Source organism: Halichoeres trimaculatus, unplaced genomic scaffold (assembly GCF_033239565.1).
Source record: "Halichoeres trimaculatus isolate MK-OKI-2021-1 unplaced genomic scaffold, fHalTri1.1 fHalTri1_scaffold_13, whole genome shotgun sequence".
Taxonomy (NCBI): domain Eukaryota; kingdom Metazoa; phylum Chordata; class Actinopteri; order Labriformes; family Labridae; genus Halichoeres; species Halichoeres trimaculatus.
The window spans coordinates 30,326,607-30,346,444 of NW_027437191.1; the positions used below are offsets into that span (position 1 = coordinate 30,326,607).

At 37.8% G+C, this 19,838-nt stretch overlaps 2 protein-coding genes across 3 annotated transcripts; one reads left to right on the forward strand and one right to left on the reverse strand.

Moving 5' to 3' along the window:
• Positions 1 to 389: 389 nt before the first annotated feature.
• Positions 390 to 2,567, reverse strand: knstrn (kinetochore localized astrin (SPAG5) binding protein). Its single transcript, XM_074685604.1, has 9 exons — positions 2,471 to 2,567; positions 2,088 to 2,114; positions 1,878 to 1,992; positions 1,655 to 1,684; positions 1,377 to 1,476; positions 1,156 to 1,270; positions 1,012 to 1,073; positions 719 to 793; positions 390 to 617 (listed from the first exon to the last, which is right to left on the reverse strand). The coding sequence occupies exons 2-9, from the start codon at positions 2,107 to 2,109 to the stop codon at positions 489 to 491; spliced, it is 648 nt and encodes a 215-aa protein (XP_074541705.1). The 5' UTR covers positions 2,110 to 2,114; positions 2,471 to 2,567; the 3' UTR covers positions 390 to 488.
• Positions 2,568 to 2,749: 182 nt separating this feature from the next.
• Positions 2,750 to 18,328, forward strand: knl1 (kinetochore scaffold 1). Of its 2 annotated transcripts, none has more exons than XM_074685711.1 (32): positions 2,750 to 2,899; positions 3,370 to 3,406; positions 3,494 to 3,530; positions 3,637 to 3,696; positions 3,848 to 3,930; positions 4,007 to 4,062; positions 4,155 to 4,176; positions 4,298 to 4,344; positions 4,455 to 4,507; positions 4,674 to 5,406; positions 5,486 to 5,538; positions 6,834 to 7,365; positions 7,522 to 7,574; positions 7,681 to 8,275; positions 8,390 to 8,442; positions 10,069 to 12,009; positions 13,315 to 13,456; positions 13,566 to 13,624; positions 13,722 to 13,820; positions 13,911 to 14,026; positions 14,116 to 14,206; positions 14,305 to 14,421; positions 14,507 to 14,594; positions 16,403 to 16,465; positions 16,554 to 16,593; positions 16,700 to 16,804; positions 16,891 to 16,991; positions 17,146 to 17,211; positions 17,323 to 17,432; positions 17,536 to 17,657; positions 17,876 to 18,001; positions 18,104 to 18,328. In XM_074685711.1, the coding sequence occupies exons 2-32, from the start codon at positions 3,378 to 3,380 to the stop codon at positions 18,198 to 18,200; spliced, it is 5,889 nt and encodes a 1,962-aa protein (XP_074541812.1). In that variant the 5' UTR covers positions 2,750 to 2,899; positions 3,370 to 3,377; the 3' UTR covers positions 18,201 to 18,328. The 2 variants fall into 2 exon arrangements, with proteins under 2 accessions (XP_074541812.1, XP_074541813.1); XM_074685712.1 differs by having other exon boundaries at positions 4,158 to 4,176.
• Positions 18,329 to 19,838: the final 1,510 nt, after the last annotated feature.

A 19,838-nucleotide genomic window follows, 5' to 3' on the forward strand; every position in this document is an offset into this window, starting at 1 on the left:
CCAAGGTAGTCCACTTTGGAGACTATAGCCTTTACATGGGATTCATATAGATTCACATTTTAACTTAACACGACTGAACTTTAAAATGGAAATTCAGAAAAAAAAACCCTCACTTAAAGCCAGTATCTTAGTAGGGGAAAAAGAGATACGAATATGGAAGTAGTCTTTATCACATCACCCATTTGTTTCTGATTTGGACTTACAGAGCCCATCGTCATCGGAGGCCATATCAGAACTGCTTGACTCTATAGTGTTTGCTGATAAAAAAAAGCTATTCAGACCCAAAACACTTTTGATCCAGGCTTTCATGGGTCCAACATCCATGTCTTATATGGTTTATTATTATAATACTATAATACAAAGAGGAAGAAAGGTGGTTAAATATAAAAACACTTTTATTTCATTTCACGCACACCAACGTTGAACAAACAGAAATATTACACACATTTATTTCAGTCTTTTTGAATTGAGAAAACGTTTTTACACTTTTACAACAAGAGGGCTTCAGCCTCCCTCAGAGCTTGTTCCATCTCAGCAGCCTCCAGGGAAAAGTTCTGCCTTTCTTGTGTCATGTGTTCCCGAGCTTTGGTGAGATCTGTTATTGTTGTTTGGATTTCCTGAAAGTAAAACACAATCCAGAGTCGTATGAATTAACAGCAGTGAACAGAAGAATTACCTGTAGATGAATGCAAAAAGAGTTTCTGTGAGTTTGTCTCACCTCTAGTTGAGCTCGTTGCTGGGTTGCCATGTCCCCAAAAGCTTTCAGCTCCTGCAGCAGGTCAGTGGAAATGCTCTGAAATATAAGTACAGACATTTTTACAAGAGGGAACTGAGTGTGATAGATAAATAGATTAAATATGTTGTTCATTTTCAGTTACATTTTATTTTATTTTAACTTTTAAATGCATGTTTACTTTTTTGGTCAAGTCTGAAGTTATTTGAGTTGTTAGTATATGCTCCTGTATTTTAAGTTTCAAGTATGTGTCAAATAAAGGAATTTATCTATTATACCTTAACTTCTTTTCTCTGATCTTCATGTTGTCGTGCAGCTTCTCCAACTCTTTCTCCTAGAACTGTGAGTGAATGAGACTTTCTTATTTTCTATTAAGCAACCTATAAAAGAAAACTTTTAGAAAGTTACAGATGCACACTTACCAGGATCGATTTTGGCAGCGACTAAGAGCACATGACAGTCCTTCAGGTTTTTCTCTACTCGAGCATTCTCCTTTTCAAGGTCGTTACACTGTAGCTCCAGCTCAGCTACTCTTTGCTGAAATAAACAAGAGCTTGAATGACATAGCAACTTGAGTACTAAGTAATAATACAAGTTTTTTATTTAGTTTTTTTTTTTTTATAAACAATCCTCTCTTCTTTACCTGTGTCTCTTCAAGGCTTTTCTGCAGCTCTTCATTGGAAGCAATCAAATGCTGATTCTGCTCCTTAAGCTCTGCCTGTTGCCCATACCTGGTGGAGACCCTGGAAAGATGCAACAAAAAGTTGAGGAACAAAAAAAAAGAAAGAAAAAGCAGAAAATATTAAACATTGTGTCTTATTTCCTTCATTCAAACACTGTAACGCTGATTTGACATGTGCTAAATGAACTTTATTAGTATTATTGTGATTATTGTAATTACAATGAAAATATATGACTTACCCTTTGTGAGGCTTGAGAGCAACATTTTTTCTGAAAGATATTTAAAAAAAATAATTTAAAAAAGGGAAATCTTGGCAAGTACAAACGGATTAAGATGCTAAATTTAAAGCTGCTTATAAGGATGAAAAGCAAAATATCAATGTTCCCCTTTTTTCCCTACAATCTTGACTGTAGTAGTAGCCCTTTTTTTTCTGGATGAGACCAAAGAGTTTTTTTTTCTTACCTCTGCATGTTTTCTTTCTGGGGTTTAAGGACACCATCTTTTTGGGCTGCATTTGCTGTATCTTTAATTTCGACTTTATGACCAACTTTCTTCATTTCTGTAGGTTGATGCATCCCTGGAAAACAAACACATTTTTTAAGTATTATTAGCAGCAGGATACATCCACAGTACAAAGTGAAGTCACCAAAAAGGCTCAAAAATCATGCACACCTCTTGGTATTTTTGAAGACATGGCACCTGTGTGGAAACATAGCAACATCATTAGTCCTTTAACTGTAGATAATGATTTCCCTGGTGACCACAACTAGTCTATCCTGTACTATTATGGAACCAGGTATTCAGATGTTATTTATAAAAACAGACGTTTCTCCACATATATTCTAATTAAAGCCGGTAAAAAGATTTTATATTCAGATCATACTACATAGTAATGTCTGTCTAAGAGGAGCATGAAACGTTGCGGATTTTGGGAACAGGCACATATTTCCAAACTCTGAAGGCACAGAACAAAAAGAGGCTAACGTACGGCAAGCATTATTTATAGATGCGACATAGAATGTCATCCTTCAACAAATGTTTAAGTAAATCCTTACCTTTTAGGACACTTTAGCTGTGAGTTATGTCAACAGTCAGATTTGGGAATTCAAATAACGTCCCGCCCTCCGAAGCCAGTTCCGGCACGATACGCAACTTCCTGTATAAATAAAAACAGTTTTCGCTGTTATAACGCTTAGAAATATCTATTTTTCTTGTTAAATCAATACTGAATGTGTTAAAAAAAAAACTAAGCGTTTTTACTTTACTTTATTGAACTAACCGAAATGAGCAGATAAACCGAAAATTGTCCCACTCAAATAAGGTTGTCCGCAATGCGCATGCGTGGAGGCGGCTAAATTCAAAACTCAAAACGTTAGCTCCGCTGCTCGTTGACTTTAACAATATGAAAACTGTTTAAGATAAAATACGAGTTTTAACGGCTTGTACGTGTAATACGGGAGGAATTAACTCGAAGCAACTCAAAGGTATGCTTTATGGTATCTTTTCAAAATACAGTTCTCGTCCTAACCGTCATGCGAATGGCACGCGAGCATAAGCGTCAAAGAGACGTTAAAAACTACTCTCAGTACATTGTCACCACCCATAAGCTACTCTAGTATATTTATTAAGCAGTAAAACTGAGTGACATGTATTTTTTAGACTGAAAAAGGCGAGTTAGTTGTCAAAAGAAATTTGTATCCACTTAGAGTTGAGCTCTTTGTCGTTGCCCAAGAAAGAGCCCGGATTTAAGACGTAGTTTATTGAGTCGTTTAAACAGCTTTATAATTGACGCACAGTACAACAGCATATGATTTATAAAATTCGAAGTCAACCTGATATTCATAGAATTTTTACTACATTTACGTCTAATTTGCACATTTCCTTATGAAAATGTATGTTTTTATTTGCTGCAGTCTGGTGTATTGTATTAACCACTGTTTGCGTTTCTTTGTAGTTTGAATAATGGAGCCTTTAGATCCTTTCAGAAATGAGTAAGTGACAGCTGTGTTATATATAGGCATTCATGTCAGGATGATGTTACATTTGTTTTAAGTGTATAAAATTCTGCCATGTTTCAGGGGGAGCAGTGGACCCTCCAAACGGCGTATTTCTTCAGTCAGTACAACACATTTTGTTTTATTGATATGGTTTATGCTATATTTTCCTTTCTGTGCGAGCTGTTATTGCCTGAGCCTCATTGTTTGCTATTTATCATTTACAGATTTTAAAGGCACCACGGAAATCAATCATGTTACCAGACCCAGAACAACAGGAAAATGTGGTAAATATATCACCTGGTTGAATTCTTTTTTTTTTTTTATATCAGCAGTGTTTGAATGACGAAAGTGACAACCAAACCTGAATTTCTTAAAAGTTATGAGCTATTGCCATTATATTTGGACTTATGTATATGTTTTTTCTATTTCTCAAAGGTGGAGTGTGCCAAACCAGTTGATAAAAGAAACTCCCGAAGAGTCAGTTTTGCCCCTGCAAATGATGTTCTGCTGTTTTCAAAGTAAGAAACTACAAAAGACAGGAAATTTATTTCCAGATGCTGTTGAATCAACCTAACTTGTGTTTTATTCTCACAGGGATGCTAAAAATGTCTCTCCTGCTCGAAGTCCTTTACAAGAGTTAACGACAGCAAGTGAGTAGAAGTTTGTGCCAGTGCGTGTTTTTTTTTGTATTTTGTATACATTTCAAGCAACATTGTTACAGTTTCCTTTCATTCTTCAACAGCAGCTGCAGACACTCAAAACAGGTAAAGTGGTTCTTAAATTCCACTTGTTTAATTGACAATTCCATGTGATGATTTTAAACTTACAACTTCATGAAGCTAGCTGATGTTGTGTCATAATTTGAGTGTTGTTTGTTTGTAATAGAAGCGTCCAGTTTGCAGTCACAGAAAATGGGATTCAGCAAATTACTGGTATGGTTTTTAATTATTTATTTGTTTTCTTTATTTCTTATTAACACTAACAGCTTCTTGAAATATGTGTCAAAAGAACGCTGTTATGAAATTTATGTCTTTGAACTCAGGAATGGAAACCCTGTTGAAAGCTCCTCTACATGCCTTTCAACAAAAGGACATGGTAAGAAACTTTTTTGCATGGATATTTAATGAATTTAATCTATTTACATTTATTTTATACCTTTCTTTATCAAAATTTCTTAATGACACTTTGTAATAGGCTCAGAATCTGTAAGAACACTGACTGAGAAACTCTTCATTAGCGTAACCCAGTTTATCTCTTTCAGACGAACTCTGATGCCGAGTTTGACTTTGGAGAGAAAACAATGTTGTTTTCCACAGAAGATGCATCAATGGACATGACCCACTGTCAAACAATAAACATTGCCAGTGAAGCAGACGTACTTGAAGACATCCCCTTGCATAACTATCACATTTTACCCACTGGAGGAGAGAAAATGGTGATGTTCACCGCAGATGGTGGATCCATGGATAAGACCATAAACACGCCAAGTGGGTCAGCAGCCCTGCCCGGCAGCAGGAACATGGATTTAAGAGCAGAGAAGAAAAACACAGCCTCATTAGGGCTGCCTTTGGATCCTGAATTTGAAAGCTTCTTCGCAAGTCTCTCTCAGCCGAGCCGCTCAAGTGTTAACCCCGTCGTTCCCAGAACATCACTTCCTCCTGGAGCATCTTCTCGAGTTACAAACAACTCCTTTTCCCAGCTCCAAACACAACAAGCTGGTTTGGATAAAGAGAATCAGGCTCCGTCTTTTGTTCCAGATGTGTTTGAGAAGACGATGAATGCTTCGCTTGCGCTCTTTCCAGACGACGACGTGAGCATGGATATGACAGAGGCTCAGACAGGTCGCATTCAGGCTTTCAGTGACAACGATGATAATCCCTTTCAGTTTCTTTTTCCTTCTCAAGAAATGTACTCACAAAATGCTGGGAAAGAGTCGCAGACAGCTGAGATGAACAAACAGCAGAGCAGGAGAACGCTGCCATCCAGCTCCAAAGGTATGAAAAACTCTGACTCAGAACTGTGAATAAACATAGTTTTAAGTTTATTCTCTAACAATTCCACTTTTACTTTTAGATGTGCCACATTTACAAAAGACTTTCCTGCCTGCTTCTCTGCCACGACACCAGGTGAGTTCATCATTAGGTTTACTTGACCTATTTCCACAAAATTTGTGATGTATGGAGCGCTTTGAATTGGGGATGCAGGATATTGGATATTTTTGCCAATATCGATACCGATATTTTTTCTCGGCACATAATTGCAGAGATGATCAACCCTCTTCTGTATTGGAAGTAGCATATTGTATTGTGGTGCATACTCTTATTACATTTTTTATGTAATATTAGTCTCTTGTGCAAAATAAGAATAATATATACCTGAAACTGTTCATTTGTGTATGACAGTTGGTTTAATAAATCAAAAGAGGAATCCTACTCAAAAGCTGGATGATGCTTTTCTTGAGAAAATCATAACATTACCCACAACCAGAGCAGATTTGACCAGTTTCACAACTGACAGTCAGTAAAGATAACCTAGTTGTAGCAGTAGTAAGATTTTTTTCAGTATTAATACACAATACATTGTTTTTTACAAAAAAGACATTTTAAACAAACCAAATTAAAAAAAAAAAAATCCTCAAAGTTCTTCTGTTAAGTACTGACTGAAAAAGCATAGGCAGAAGCAGGATGCTCATCTAGGCCTAGTCTACATTTTTAACAAAATTAAGCTACCAAAAAACAGGTATTGGAGAAAATCAACATCATCACATTATCAACACGTATCATTTCCAAAAATAACTTTACGAATCATTTTCTAAAAGTATAACGTGAATAACAAGTTTTAAGGTCATATTTGCATTACTCCACAGTTTAACCCCAACAACAGAAACACATCTCCTTTTTAGACCTTCGCAATTTCATTGCACCTGTTGCAATGGCAAATAAAGTTCTATTCTATTCTAAAAGGCAGCCATAGCCAACAGGGCGGCGCCTAAAAAAACAACCTCTGTTCATAGGCAGAATATGAAAAGTGCAACTGTACGGCAGTTAAACCCAAATTGAATAATATGGTTTACTTTGGTAAATGTGCCTAAATGAGCCAGATACATGTACCTTACAGACTGCTGCTTAAATTCAAGTTTAACTTACAACAGGAGCCAAATATGAGACTACTCAATTTAAACTGTGCAAACAAAACCCCCCAAAAATTGAAAAAAAATATGTGCAGCTTTAGCACATTATTTTATCGGTTTATCATAGCCTCAGAATTTGGAGTGTTGGCCGATATCCCATATTTTATTTTTAAGCTAATATACAGATAACGTGCAGATATTATCATGCATCCCTACTTTAAATGCTAGCTAAAGTCAGTACACAACTTTAGCATATCCTGTAATAAATAATTTCTTTTTTTTCTCCCTTAGATCAAAGCTGACACAAAAGATGAAAACAGAGATAAAACCATCAGGTTCACTGCAGGTGATGACTTCATGGACATGACTCAGAGTCACACTGTGCACATCTCCAGTGATTCATTTCCCCCTCCAAACAAAACCTCAGATGTGCCTCCAACCAGCAAAGAAACAGACAAAGCTCCAACTCAGAGGAGGAAAACCGAGAGCTCCTCAGCACACGGTGTGGATTTGGAATTTAAGAACTTCCTTGCTGGTCTCTCCAAAGTCAGCGGCCCAGGTGGTAATCCTGCAAACGCCAGAAGGATTCCTCCCGCTGCAGTGACTCCCAGGAGCTTTGGAGAGGGGTTAAAAGGGGATGCAGTCCGTCCAGAAAAGGATGTTAATGTGGATGTGACCGGAGCACGGAGCAGTCCTCCTGGCTCAGATGACCTGTTTCCGTTTCTTTTCCCCTCTAAAAAGACGAACCCAAACGGTGACAAAAGAGCAGAGATAACGTCAGGACAGAAAACCAGTCAGGATCAAGGATCATGGAAAAGTGCAGGTATGGAAAACTCAACATGGAGATAATCCAGGTCTGAAAACTAACTAAAAAGAAAAGTGCATCATGAAACTGGAGATAAAAGTGTGTCTGCACGTTACACTTCATGACTCAGATTGTTTTTCTAAAGTATTTCTTACTTTACTCTCTGTTCATTAGGCCAAGAAACTCCCTTGAAGTCATCTCTAAAGTCAAAAGTTCAAAGAAATCAGGTGAATCATCCATCGCCTTCTTGCACTGCACACCACAATAAACAACTTACAAATGACTTATGTATTTTTTTTTCTTGTAACTTTCTGTTTCTGTTTTCTTCCACAGGCCAAATTTGAGTCTGAAGACGACCAGAGAGAAAGGACAGTGAGGTTTTCTGCAGATGATGCTGCCATGGACGAGACAAGAAGCCACACCGTGAACATCGTCAGTGACTTCCAGTCAAAACAAAACCTGGACTGCTTTCCTGCTTTTGGAGAGAAAACAGTCAGGTTCACTGCAAACGACGCAGCTATGGATATGACACAAAGTCACACTGTGAACATTGCAGCTCAACTAGAGCAGCAGCAACACACAGACTTTTTACCGCAATACGGAGAGAAAACAGTGAGGTTCACTGCAAACGATGCAGCAATGGATATGACCCAGTGCCTCACTGTGAATATCGCAAGTGATGAAATTCTGGGTTCAGTTCCACCTGTGGCGTGTGATGTGCCAGGAAGTGGATACAAAGGAGCAAAACTCCGTCCAGAAAGTGATGTAAACATGAGTGTTAATAGAGGAGAAGTGGATGTTAGCATGGACATGACTGAAGCTCAGACAGGACGCATTGTAGAAACACAGAAAACAGATACTTCTGCTCTGAAGAGAAGAGGATTGAGTTTACAGCTGCAGCACAGTGGAGGATCATTAGACCGGAAAGGTAAAGAAAACAAAATTTGTAAAAGCCTTGATTCATTAAGGTAGAAGAACGCCGTCTTTTTTGTACATCTTTGTATTTCAGTGTTTCTCTCCTATTTTCCACATCTATATCCAGGTTTGGGCTCCTCATTGACTGCTTCTTTGAGGACAAAGCAGCAAAGACAACAGGTGAGTCTGCAAACCGTAACTGCTCACCCTCAACATTGATCCCTGATATGTTCATTTGTGGATACACATTTTACTAACCAGTTATTTGTAAACGAACTCATTGCTGAACTTGAACAGCCAAAAAAAAAGAATGACTCAGCAGTTTGCATGAGCCAGGTTAGCGCCCCAACAGAGCGTTACATTTAACAGAGGACAAACCACCATTATGGGTCCTAACAGCAGGATAAATGGATTTGTGAGGCTGTTTTAAAGATGGTGCAGGTTGTATTCATGCGTTACCATTTAAGACAAAGTATGTGAAGAGAAAGGATATTTAGGGATCAAATAAATCCTTTTGAGAAGTTGAGAAGATTTAGGAGACAACATTTTGCAATTTTATCACTGTTTATGCAGAGTACACATGCTGCATGCACAGTTCAAACCTAAAGGTTTTCTGGGGAAGTTCCCCACACGTGACTCTCTACACCTGCCTCACTTTCATGGTGTAATTATTTGTTTTTTTCAGCCATGCATGCAGCTAATGCTATGGTCAAATGGGCTGTTCAAACAGTACACTATGTCTAAAGGTCTCTGCACACTGAGTCTGTTTTTTTCAGATACATTTTTTTGGATCTGCAATCCGAAAAAATAACGCCATGCACAGACACCTTGCACACTGTCTACGATGCGTTTATTTTGTATTATTTGAGAAAATGTGTAGTATGAGAAAAATGGAATCATCAAGCAGTGATCAAGCAATTGATCCTGAAGTCTTCATTTCTCTTCTAAACATTGCTCAAAATGTGTAGAGAAAATATGTCAGAAACGTGTGAAAACGTGATGTTGCAAGCAGCCTACGGCGTCTCTGAATAGTCAAACTTCCCAGGAAATGAGCAGGGCAAAATTGCAAAAAATTTAGCCTCTTCCAAAAAAAAAGACGGTCAACGGTTTCAGATTAAGTGTGCAAGCATGATTGACAGAACATGGGATCTAATTTTTTTTTTTTAACATGCCCACGTTTTGGCAGAAGAAAACTGACTCAGTGTGCAAAGGCCTGTAAGGACATGACGTGCATTTGGGCCAAGCTCTGTATCTCTTAAGTTATCCTCATAGACTGTATCACTAATGGACGTAGTCTCCCCAATGTCACCCGTCTGCTTCTGAAACAGATTTTTGAAGCAGATCAGCTATCGCAGCCATATTGGAAATGATTGGCTTGGCGTGTTTGTGACTTCTGGTACTTCTGGAGCCAGCCTCAAGCGCTTGGTTATCCTGTGCACAACCTTTAACTTTCATCAAACTTCCTTTCCGCTGAGGTCTGCAGAAGAAAAGTTTGATAAAACTGGACATTGCAAAATTCCAGCAAACGAATTAGAGTTTGTAGCAACCCAACCCAATGTGCAGTTTCTGTTCCTTTCCACAGTTTGAGCAAAAAAATGCATCACATAAAACACTAAGTAGTTCTTCTAAAGATGTAATCCAACTCTAAGTAGTGTTGCTTCGCCTTTTTTTTTAATGATAAGTTATTCCTTGGAAGTGGGAACTGTACTTTTTTTTTGAAGGATAATTGAACTAGCATAGTGAAAAGTTGTAACCATAATATGTACTCCACCATTTGAAAATCTGTTTTAAAAACATCTTCTCCAGGTCCAGTGTGATTCAGAAGATGACCGCAGAGACAGAACACTTAGATTTTCTGCCGATGACGCAGCCATGGATGTGACAAGAAGCCACACTGTGAACATCACTAACTTTGTCCAACAACCACTCCAGAATGAGGACTGTTTACCGGTCTGTGGAGAGAAGACTGTGAGGTTTACTGCAGACGACGCAGACATGGATTTAACAAGAAGCCTCACCTCAAACATCGCCGCCAGTGTCCTACCAAAGTCACATCAGATGGTGGACGTTTTGCCTCTTGGTGGGGAGAAAACGCTGAGGTTTTCTGCAGATGATGCAGCTATGGATGAAACAAGAAGCTTTACTGTAAACATTGCAGCTAGCTCAGAACCACAACAGGAAAAAATGGGCTTTGGGTCTGCTTATGGAGAGAGGACAGTGAGGTTCAGTGCAGATGATGCAGCCATGGATGTGACAAAAAGCCTCACCGTAAACATCGCCGCCAGTGTCGAACCAAAGTCGCAACAGATGACGGACGTTTCACCTCCTGGTGGGGAGAAAACGCTGAGGTTTTCTGCAGATGATGCCGCCATGGAAGTCACCCAATGTCTTACTGTAAACATCGCGAGCAATTCAGAGTCCAATCTTTCACATCAAGAATCCAACATTTTATCCACTCCAGACAAAGATTTTCCTTTGTCTGAGAAGAGGAGAGAAATTGAGCCTAGACATCAACGTAAAACCAAATCCTTCACAGCTCACAGCTTGGATATAGGATTGGGAAAATCCCTGGCGAGAAAAAGTGGCCCCTTTGCTTATTCCAGCATCACCAAGGCATCAGTTCAAGGAGCTGCAGACTCAACTGGCTTACATGACCAACTTTCACAGATAAATGACGTAGGAACTGAAGCATCAGCCTTTGTTTCGTCTGAGAAAGCGGTCAATAAAACCATGACAGAAGACGTAACTATGGACATCACCAAGGCTCAAACGGGACAAATACTGGGACAAACGTTTACAGATGAAAACCCTAAAATCCTGACGTCCACACAGGACAGGAACCCTAAATCGGACCATTTCAGGAAAACAGAGGCGATGTCACAGAATCACGAAGCACAAGAAACATCCGTCTCTCACGGTGACAAAATCACAAACCGTCCAGAGTCTGTTGACTCAAATGAAAGCGACACATGGAAAGAATCTGAACCGAGACTTCAAACTCTCTCCTCGACTCAAAAAAATGAGAGTTCACCACCCGCCGTCGACCATGACGCAGATGCAGCGCAGTCACGGAAGTCTCGTCGGATGAGTTTAGCTGACCTGCACACCAAAATACGACGCCTGAGCCACATGATAAATACAGCTCCTGATACCATGGAAGACTTCACGGCACACAGCGGAGACAGAAGCCCAAAAGACAGAGCACCAACCCCGCCTGTCACAGAGCCTGAACCTGAAACCAGTTCAACAAACCCAAATGAAAATACTGAAGCTCAGAATCAAACCCTAGAAGATCCTCCCTTTTCTCCCATCACTACAACTCCTTACAACCTGAAGACCAGACAACTCCTCTCGAGACTCTCCGTCAGCACGTTTGAGGCAAAACTCCCCCAAAGACCCAGACCAGAAGATCAGAAGAAGGTGATCTCTGCCGGGGACCACACGAGGACGATGCCTTTGAATGTTACAAACCAACTGAACAACTTTGATGCTGACGTGAGCGACATTAATGATGAAGAGCTCGGGAGCCTCGAAGACGAGACAGAAACAATCAACACGAGGACCCCTCAGAAAACCAGCAGACTGCTCAGTCCTCCTGAGAAGATCCACATGGAGGAGCCTTTGGAGGGTGACTTATTTGAAGAAGACTTCATGAGTGCTGTGTGTGGGAGAAAGAGGCCTTTGGAGGAGAAAAACAGTCTGGAGGAGGACGAGAAGAGGATGAAAGGATCCACTGAGGTGGATGCGGTAGGTCAAATTAAGATTACTATGAAGTCTTATTTTGTGGTCTGGGCTCTACACATCTACCTGCTTTGTACACAGCAGAGGTAAGCAGTTAGTCATGTGTTCATAAGAAGCATGCATGTTTCCTAATGAGCTCCTCCCTACATTGTATAAGCTATAGATCATGGGTCTGCAACCTGCAGCTCTTTGACCCCTTTGCAGTGGCTCCTTGTAGATTTAAAAAATATTTGTGAAGTAAAGAATTTTAATTTTTTAAAGACATTGACACTGAATAAAATCACCACTTAACATTTTGATAAACCAAATCTTCATCCAATCTGTCAATAAAGCCTGCCACTGCTCTACTTCACCTCCTACAACATCAACAGTACACCAACTTTCCATGCACCTGTGGCTAACCTCAGGTTTTACAGCCCTGGGAAGATAACTACATCTACAAAAAGACAAATTTTGAAGAAAATACAGATTTTAATTCTGTGTGGCTGGCTCTATTTAACTGCTAGCTTTATATACATGCTTGATATGTGTCGCAATATAAGCAAAGAACAAAAAAAAAAAAGATGTGTTCAGTGAATAATCGGTTAACATCACATCATAAAAGTATTCTGAAAATCAAAAATGAAAAAGGACATTTTTTTAATGTGAAATGTTTCATTTTCTTTTTAATTTTGAAATTTCATTCTTTCATATATTTTTGCAAATTTTTGAAATTTTGTTATTTATTTTTGTCAAGTTTTGACTTAATTCATTTATTTTTTTTATATTTTGCAAATTGTTTGAATTTTTTTTGTATTTTTGTCATTTTTTGAAATTTCAATTTTTTTGTTTAATTTTTTGCAAGTTTTTGACATTTTGTTGTTTTTTATTTTTGTCAATTTTTGACATTTAGATTTTTTATTTGATTTTTTGAAAATGTTTGAAATAAATAAATGAGAATATATATATATATATATATATATATATATATATATATATATTATTTTAAAAATTAAAAATTTAGCTAATTTATTTAAATTAAAAACTCAGACATGTACAATTTTATAAATCTGAACAACTTTTCTTTTAGATGATTAATCACTAGATTTTCCCATGAAATAACTGTAATACACTCTGAGTTAATTGTGAAAATAAAGTTGATTTTGTGGCTCCTGAAGAACTTTAATTTAGCTGTGCTGAGGCAAAATGGCTCCTATGAAAGTAAAGGTTGCAGACCCCTGCTATAAATGTAGTTTTAATGACATCATCCATTCGTTTCAGAGGTGGAGTTTTGAAGTGTGTTTCTTCATTCTTGATTTCCTTGCCTTTCAGGTGTTCCTGTCTCCTGCAGAGGGAGAATCGCCTCTTGAGTGTGATGGTAACTTTGCCACAGCTCCCATCACGAGTACACAGAACACAGATTACTCCAACATCAGTCACACGGGCAGCAGATGTGAAGCTACTTTTGAATCAAGTGAGTCCTTTTCTATCACTAACTACCTCTGACAATCACACACTTCAGAACTTTTTGATTTCACTGAGCATATTAAGACGTCAGATGATTAATTGTTCTTATTTTGTAGCTTTCAAACACAGCCTGTTTGAATCCCAGCTTGAAGAATACGCCAGTGACGTACAAGCGGTACGTTTCTACATGTTTCAAAAGCACATTCTTAGAAAGTTACAGCCATCCTGATATTAAAGCCAATCATTTTCTCCTTTCAATATTTTGCTTGCAGAAATTTGATGACGGCACCATAACAGTGCTGGAGTTTTTCAAACTCTTCAGCATCGACTTTGTCATCCATACTCCTCGGCAAAGTGTCAACCCTGGCAGAGTGAGTTGATTGTAATTAAGTGACGTTGAATAAAAGTATGAAAAAAGGACAACAACATTCAGTGACGTGACTTTTTGTTTTGTTTTCCAGCTGATGTCTGACTCTGATTGCACACCGATGGATTTACTGAAAGACCGACACATCGGCCGTCCCAAACAGATGGTGTATGAATCAGATGTTCGGAGCCTTACAGAGAAGGTGGAAGGGTACGAACACAGCTTTTCTAAACATTGGTGAATTTTTGTTAAAGGTGTTGAAGAATGTGTCTAAATGTTGACAACTTTACTCTGTCCAGGCTGAAGGGGCGAATGCAGGACCTGGAGAAGCCTTTGAGGATCGTTAACAGAGCTTTGTGGGAAGAAATGAGAAATTTATCAGAGAAAGAGGTAGTTCAAAGATACTTTTTGTTAATAAGTCTTTTAAATTAATGACGCCATTGTTTTTGTAACATCTCATTGCCTTGACTGTGTTTTTTTTTTCACAGCTCAAAACTTTCGGTGCAAAACTCAAAGAACGAAACCATTTCTTCAGGAAGACGAGCAAAGTCCGGTCACATGAAATGAAGGAGGTCCTGTACTCACAGATTGTGCAGGCTGACCTGGTAAGAGCTTCCCCACACACACACACAGCTCCATCCAGACCAGTTTCTGTGAGTAAGTTGAAGTTATTAACGTGTCCTTTCTTAGGAGGAGCAACAGAAGTTGAGAGGAAGGATCGAGGAAGCAAACAAGATGATGGAAAGTTTGGATGAATGTATTCATGAATTAGAAACAGGTACGTCAGATCATAATCAGGTAGGAAACTCGTCATCTTTCAGTGAAATTTGCAGTTTTGAATCCAGAATAGGTCATTTCTTTGATCCATGTAAATCTGCAAAAAAATTATTTTCTAATTCACTTTCTGGCAAGATATTTCCAAGCTTGTTTGCCTGACATGAAAGCTTCTTTTTTCTCATCTGTTTTTTTTTTTATGCTGTCGTTGCATCCTCATGACTTTGTTTTGAAAAGTGGGGGGACAGTCACTTTCAACAAAGTGACGTTTAAAAGGTGCTCGGGGCGATGACTATAATTGGTTTCACTTTCGGTAAGACTTATATAAAATGCACCTGTGATGGCCGCTTATTTTATGTTTTGTCAGAGGAAAAAGCACAGAGTCAGAGTTCTCTTGAAACTTGGCACAGATGCAAATCTCCAGCTGGCAGCATGCAGATGATGTGTTCAGGAGCACTTTTTTACACTCCTGAAAATAACTGGGGCTACAGTAGCTTACACATAAATTACTGTGTGTGGGGGTGGGGCAAACTGAGCAAGAACAAAACACAGTACAGTTTAGAGTTAAAAATGAATAAAAGAAAGATTAAATGATCAAATTTTGTTAAAGAAAATGGAGAATGATTCCGTTATTCTTATTATTCATGGGGGGGTTGTCTCCATTTTTTACCTGTGACGAGTTAGCACCCCTGACAATCAGTGTTGGGGATAGAGCCCAACTGAAATGGGATTTTTGGGGCAGATACGGATACCGATACTAGGGGCAAAAAAAAAAGCCAGTATCCGATATATTGTCTAATATATATAATAAATTCATTGATATACACAGAATATATACTGTATATAAATACGTATTATTATAATTCCCATATGATTCAAGACAGAGACAGAGCACTATTAAATTAAAACAAGGAACTTTAATTATAAAACTGTCAACATAAGAACTGTCATGTAAACCAATGATAAAAAAGAACAAGCTGTAAACACAATAGTAAATAAATAAGTCAAACTTTAAACAAACAATGAGCAACTTTGACGACGTTAAAACGCTGTATTATAGCCTTACATTAGATAATGGTGGACGGGTGAATTTACTGTTGCATACATCTTAACTTATTTCATAAACGTGCTACTAACACGATGTTAAACATTGTTACACACTCTAGAAATTACGTAAAAAAAACCTTGAATGCTCTCCTTGGCGTGTCTTAACAGTGTGTTTTTGTCATGGAGCACTACAGTGTAGAGTTACATTGTTTTGCAAAGTCACAGCTTATAACACACACACACACAGCTTAATTAATTTAATGAATCAGCTACACTTTGGCTGGTGTTCATTAATCGGTGACAGGTTATAATCGGCCCTATTAATGGGGAAGTTACTTTTAAAAACTAGTGTTTGCTCGTTACACGTTACTTCTTGAAAAAGTAGTTCCTTACTTTACTTAGTTACCCTCTGTGGAAAGAAACTTTTATGGGCAGAACCCCATCTCATTTCCTAAATGTTCATAGGCCTACTTAAATTTCTACCATGGAGCACATAGCAGGTAATTCTTTTGTGCTTTTTATTTTGAAAAATGCCACAGAGCACTTGACAAGAAAAACGATAATGCCATGATGTCTGACTGCTCTCTGCATGCTGTTGTGCGTACTAGTCTCAGTGTGGAATGAGAGTTCGCGACTGTTGCGCAGCTGAGGCAGTGTTGCTGTCAGATTGGTCCCTTGGAAGAGTAAAGTTGTGCCAAACTGAACTATAAATGGTTGTGTCTGTGATGATGCTATAACTAACGCTTGTTGTTTTCCTTCTTGTAGAACTCGCTGAAGTTGAAGAAAAAGGCTCAGAAGACAGACCAAGTCTGAAATCATGCCAGGAAGGTTAGTTCTGACTTTTAAGACTTTAACTTTAACTTTTTGTTCTTCAAATGAAACACAAAGTGGATTTTTCTCCTTTTTTTACTCACAGAGCTGCAGAAAGTCACAGAGGCCGTTGCAGATACAGAGAGGTAAGAAATGAAGAGGCAGACAAGGTCACACATGGAGTTTAATGCTTGGCTTCTGTGCATTCAGAAATATCCTTTTTATACATTTTTCTGTTTGTTTCTTTCACAGACAAACATCTGAGCTCGAGATGCAGAAAACACAGAATTTAAATAAAATCAAGAGACTGAAGTCAGAGACGAGGAACCTGGAGAGACGCATCTCTGTGCTCAACATGTCAGTTTTCATTTCACCCATGGTGCTTTTTTAGCCACATGAAAAAAACAGGAAACACTTTATCTCACACTCATTTCTTACATCAGGATTACTGAATGGAGGTTTGGAGAGAAGAAGGACGACTGCACAGTTTACACTTTTCTATACGACACCTTCCACCTACGGCTGGACTACCACAAATCCAACGGTACACACAAGGATAAGTTTTCAGGCTCCTGTCAGATTTTTTGAAATTTTGTTTTTAATTTGTTGTTTTATATTAATTCTTTACCTTTTCTTTTTGTTTTGAAAGTCAGGTTTTCAGTAAGTGATGTTTTTTTTTTCTTTATTTGTTTCTGAAGGATGTGATGCTGAAAATCAGTCTGAGAGGAAAATATCGGACATCAAGTTCACACTTGAGCTCGATGGTAGGATAATTCTTTCCTTTGTTTTTATTTTTATTTTTTATCCTCTAACTGCTCAAGGGACATTTTTCAGTTTTTTCCTAAAATCTGCTGCTGCATGTTGTTTCTAACAAGGTGAGAAGTCCGTGGACCACGCCTGTCTGGTTCACAAACTGCTCTCTCAGTACGTCGATGGAGAAACTTCCTGGGTGAAGAAATATCCAACCAGCAGACATGTGCCAAAGGTAATTAACTGAGCTTAATTTGGAAAAAAAAAATCATAAAATTCAATTCTTACCATAAAAGTTTTGAAATTACAAGCTGAAATTTTGTGCCTCCTGTGTCTAGCTGCTCCATGACGTAAGTTTGGTCGTGAGTCGCTGTCGTTTGTTGGGAGAGGAGGTGCGTTTGCTCAAACTGTGGGGGAGTGTGAGGCTCAATATTCTCAACATCAGCTGTGTGGACACTCGGTAAGCACTCCATCCTGATGAAAAAACACTCATGGCTTTTATTATTTTTCCACATATCAAACATTTTTCCAGTCAGAAGTTAAATAATTTATCAAAACTGAAAAATATCTGTCACTTTTATTAAGATTTGTAATCAAGAAGATCCTGAAGATCAGCAGACCTTATCACCACACTGAGGAAGCAGCAGAATTAACATCTCTGTTTCCTGTTTCTTCCAGCGTGCTCATCGTCTTCAGCAGTCTCAAGACGTTTTCCAAGTTCGAGGTGATCTTCTCCGTCACTTTGACCAACCAGCTCTGCGTCCTTCACGTGCAGAGCTTCAGGAACATGATCGGAAACACAACGTGAGTTTCTCTTTGTATTGTTTCCACGGTAACATTTTCATCTACCAGAGTTCCTGAAAACGCTTCAAACTGTAACATTTGCTATTTTTTTCTTATTTACAGAATTGAGCAGATTGAAGAGATCGTGGCGTCGTCCAGTCCAGGCAAAAACCAGCTGACAAAGATCGTCAAGAAGATAAATGAAAAGCTTCTCTGCTGAGGCTGGGAATTTGTCTGATTCACATTTTTGTATCCAGAGGATGTAAATAAACTCTTTTGTACAATAAGTGTTTTAAAAATAAATCTATTTACTGACTTTTATTTTGAAATCTGAAAACAAGTGTAGTATGCAGGTCATTTTTTCAGCATCTTAGTTTGTTTGTGATGATTCTGCATTAAATAAAGATTAAATAATAATTTGTAAAAAAAAACAGTTGTTGCTCTTTTTTGATCATTTTTACAGGAGTGACTTACAATACCACTGTAATATATATTAAAAAAGTAAGCTTTTTTTTTTTGTGTTAAAATTTTCTTGGTCATCATGTTGGCTATTCCAAAACTAACAATTCATCAACAATCCACATGAAAACAGACAGATTTTTATTTATTATTAAAAGTATAAAGGCTGATAAAGACATATTTCCCTATATGTAGACAGTAAAGCTGCTCAGTTTTGTCTGGATTTCTGTCTGAAAAGTTATTCTTGTGCCTTTTCCAGAGTCTCCTCCAGGGGGCGATCTTGGTCTGACCTCTGAGGTTCATCTTTGGTTTTCTGAGCCTACATGAATGGCTTACATCAACATAACCAACAGTGAAAAAAATATCTAATGTCAATGCAAGATTTAAAAAATCTTAAGTGGACTGAGTAGTATAATCTTGAACTAATAAAAATGACAGTTTTCTAAAAGCTGATTAAATTCAGCCTCTAATGTTTGAAACTGAAGATGAACATTTTCAGCTCTTGGTGGTGAGTCTGGCAAGAAAACTGCGAACAGCTGAGATGTCAAACATCAACGTCTGTTGCTCCAAACTCCCTCTACATACCATCTCTCTGCATGTTTCCCTCTTTTTGTAGCCAGAGCTCTGCAACAATCTTTCCTTGCTCTAATCTCACTAATGCTTTGAATAGCTTCTGACTCTTTGGTAGTTTCTGTTCCTGTGCCTGGAGGTGAAACCAGAAAAATACCTCGGAGCTGTTCCAAAAAATGAATAAATAAATAAATTAATTAAATAAAATAATTATAATAATAAAAATAATATCAATAATAATAATAAAATTATTATTATTATTATTATTATTATTATTATTATTATTATTATTATTATTATTATTATTATTATTATGAATAAATAAATGAAATAAAAATTGAAATCTGTGCCATAACATACTTTGATGATTGCCTTCATGTTGTGAAAAAATAAAAAGTAATAAAAAGAAGGGACGGATTTGCCTCAGAGAAAACACCAACAACTCAATAAATCAGATTAATTCATCAGTGTGTACTGCTTCTGCTGTTTGTGTGTTTTGGCTTTGGGGGGCGCTATGTGTCTTTTGTTGTAGTCTCGCCTTCCTTGAGCATGTTCCTCATGTATAAATGAAAGGACAAGCTCCAAAAAGTCAGTTGTTGTTCCTGATGGATGGATATTTGAAAAGAAAAAGTTTGTGGGTGTGTTTAAAACAATGAAAATACAAAGCAAACAAAAGTGTATAAAAAAATTATAAAGTTTTTGTGACTCTAACTTTCAGATCATCTTGTTACCCCTCAGAATTTTTTAAGGTCTCATTTCATAGATTTCAAGGCAAATGAACAATCCAAAACAAAAAGAAACAAAACAAAAGTATAACTCATATCCCCAT

Coding starts and splice junctions, on each gene's coding strand:
- knstrn (XM_074685604.1), bottom strand. CDS start 2,109: ATGTCTTCAAAAATACCAAGAG. Junction 1,993..2,087: donor GTCTTCAAAAATACCAAGAG/GTGTGCATGATT, acceptor TTTGTTTTCCAG/GGATGCATCAACCTACAGAA. Junction 1,074..1,155: donor CGCTGCCAAAATCGATCCTG/GTAAGTGTGCAT, acceptor ATTCACTCACAG/TTCTAGGAGAAAGAGTTGGA.
- knl1 (XM_074685711.1), top strand. CDS start 3,378: ATGGAGCCTTTAGATCCTTTCAGAAATGA. Junction 3,697..3,847: donor CAGAACAACAGGAAAATGTG/GTAAATATATCA, acceptor TATTTCTCAAAG/GTGGAGTGTGCCAAACCAGT. Junction 14,595..16,402: donor TATTCATGAATTAGAAACAG/GTACGTCAGATC, acceptor TCCTTCTTGTAG/AACTCGCTGAAGTTGAAGAA.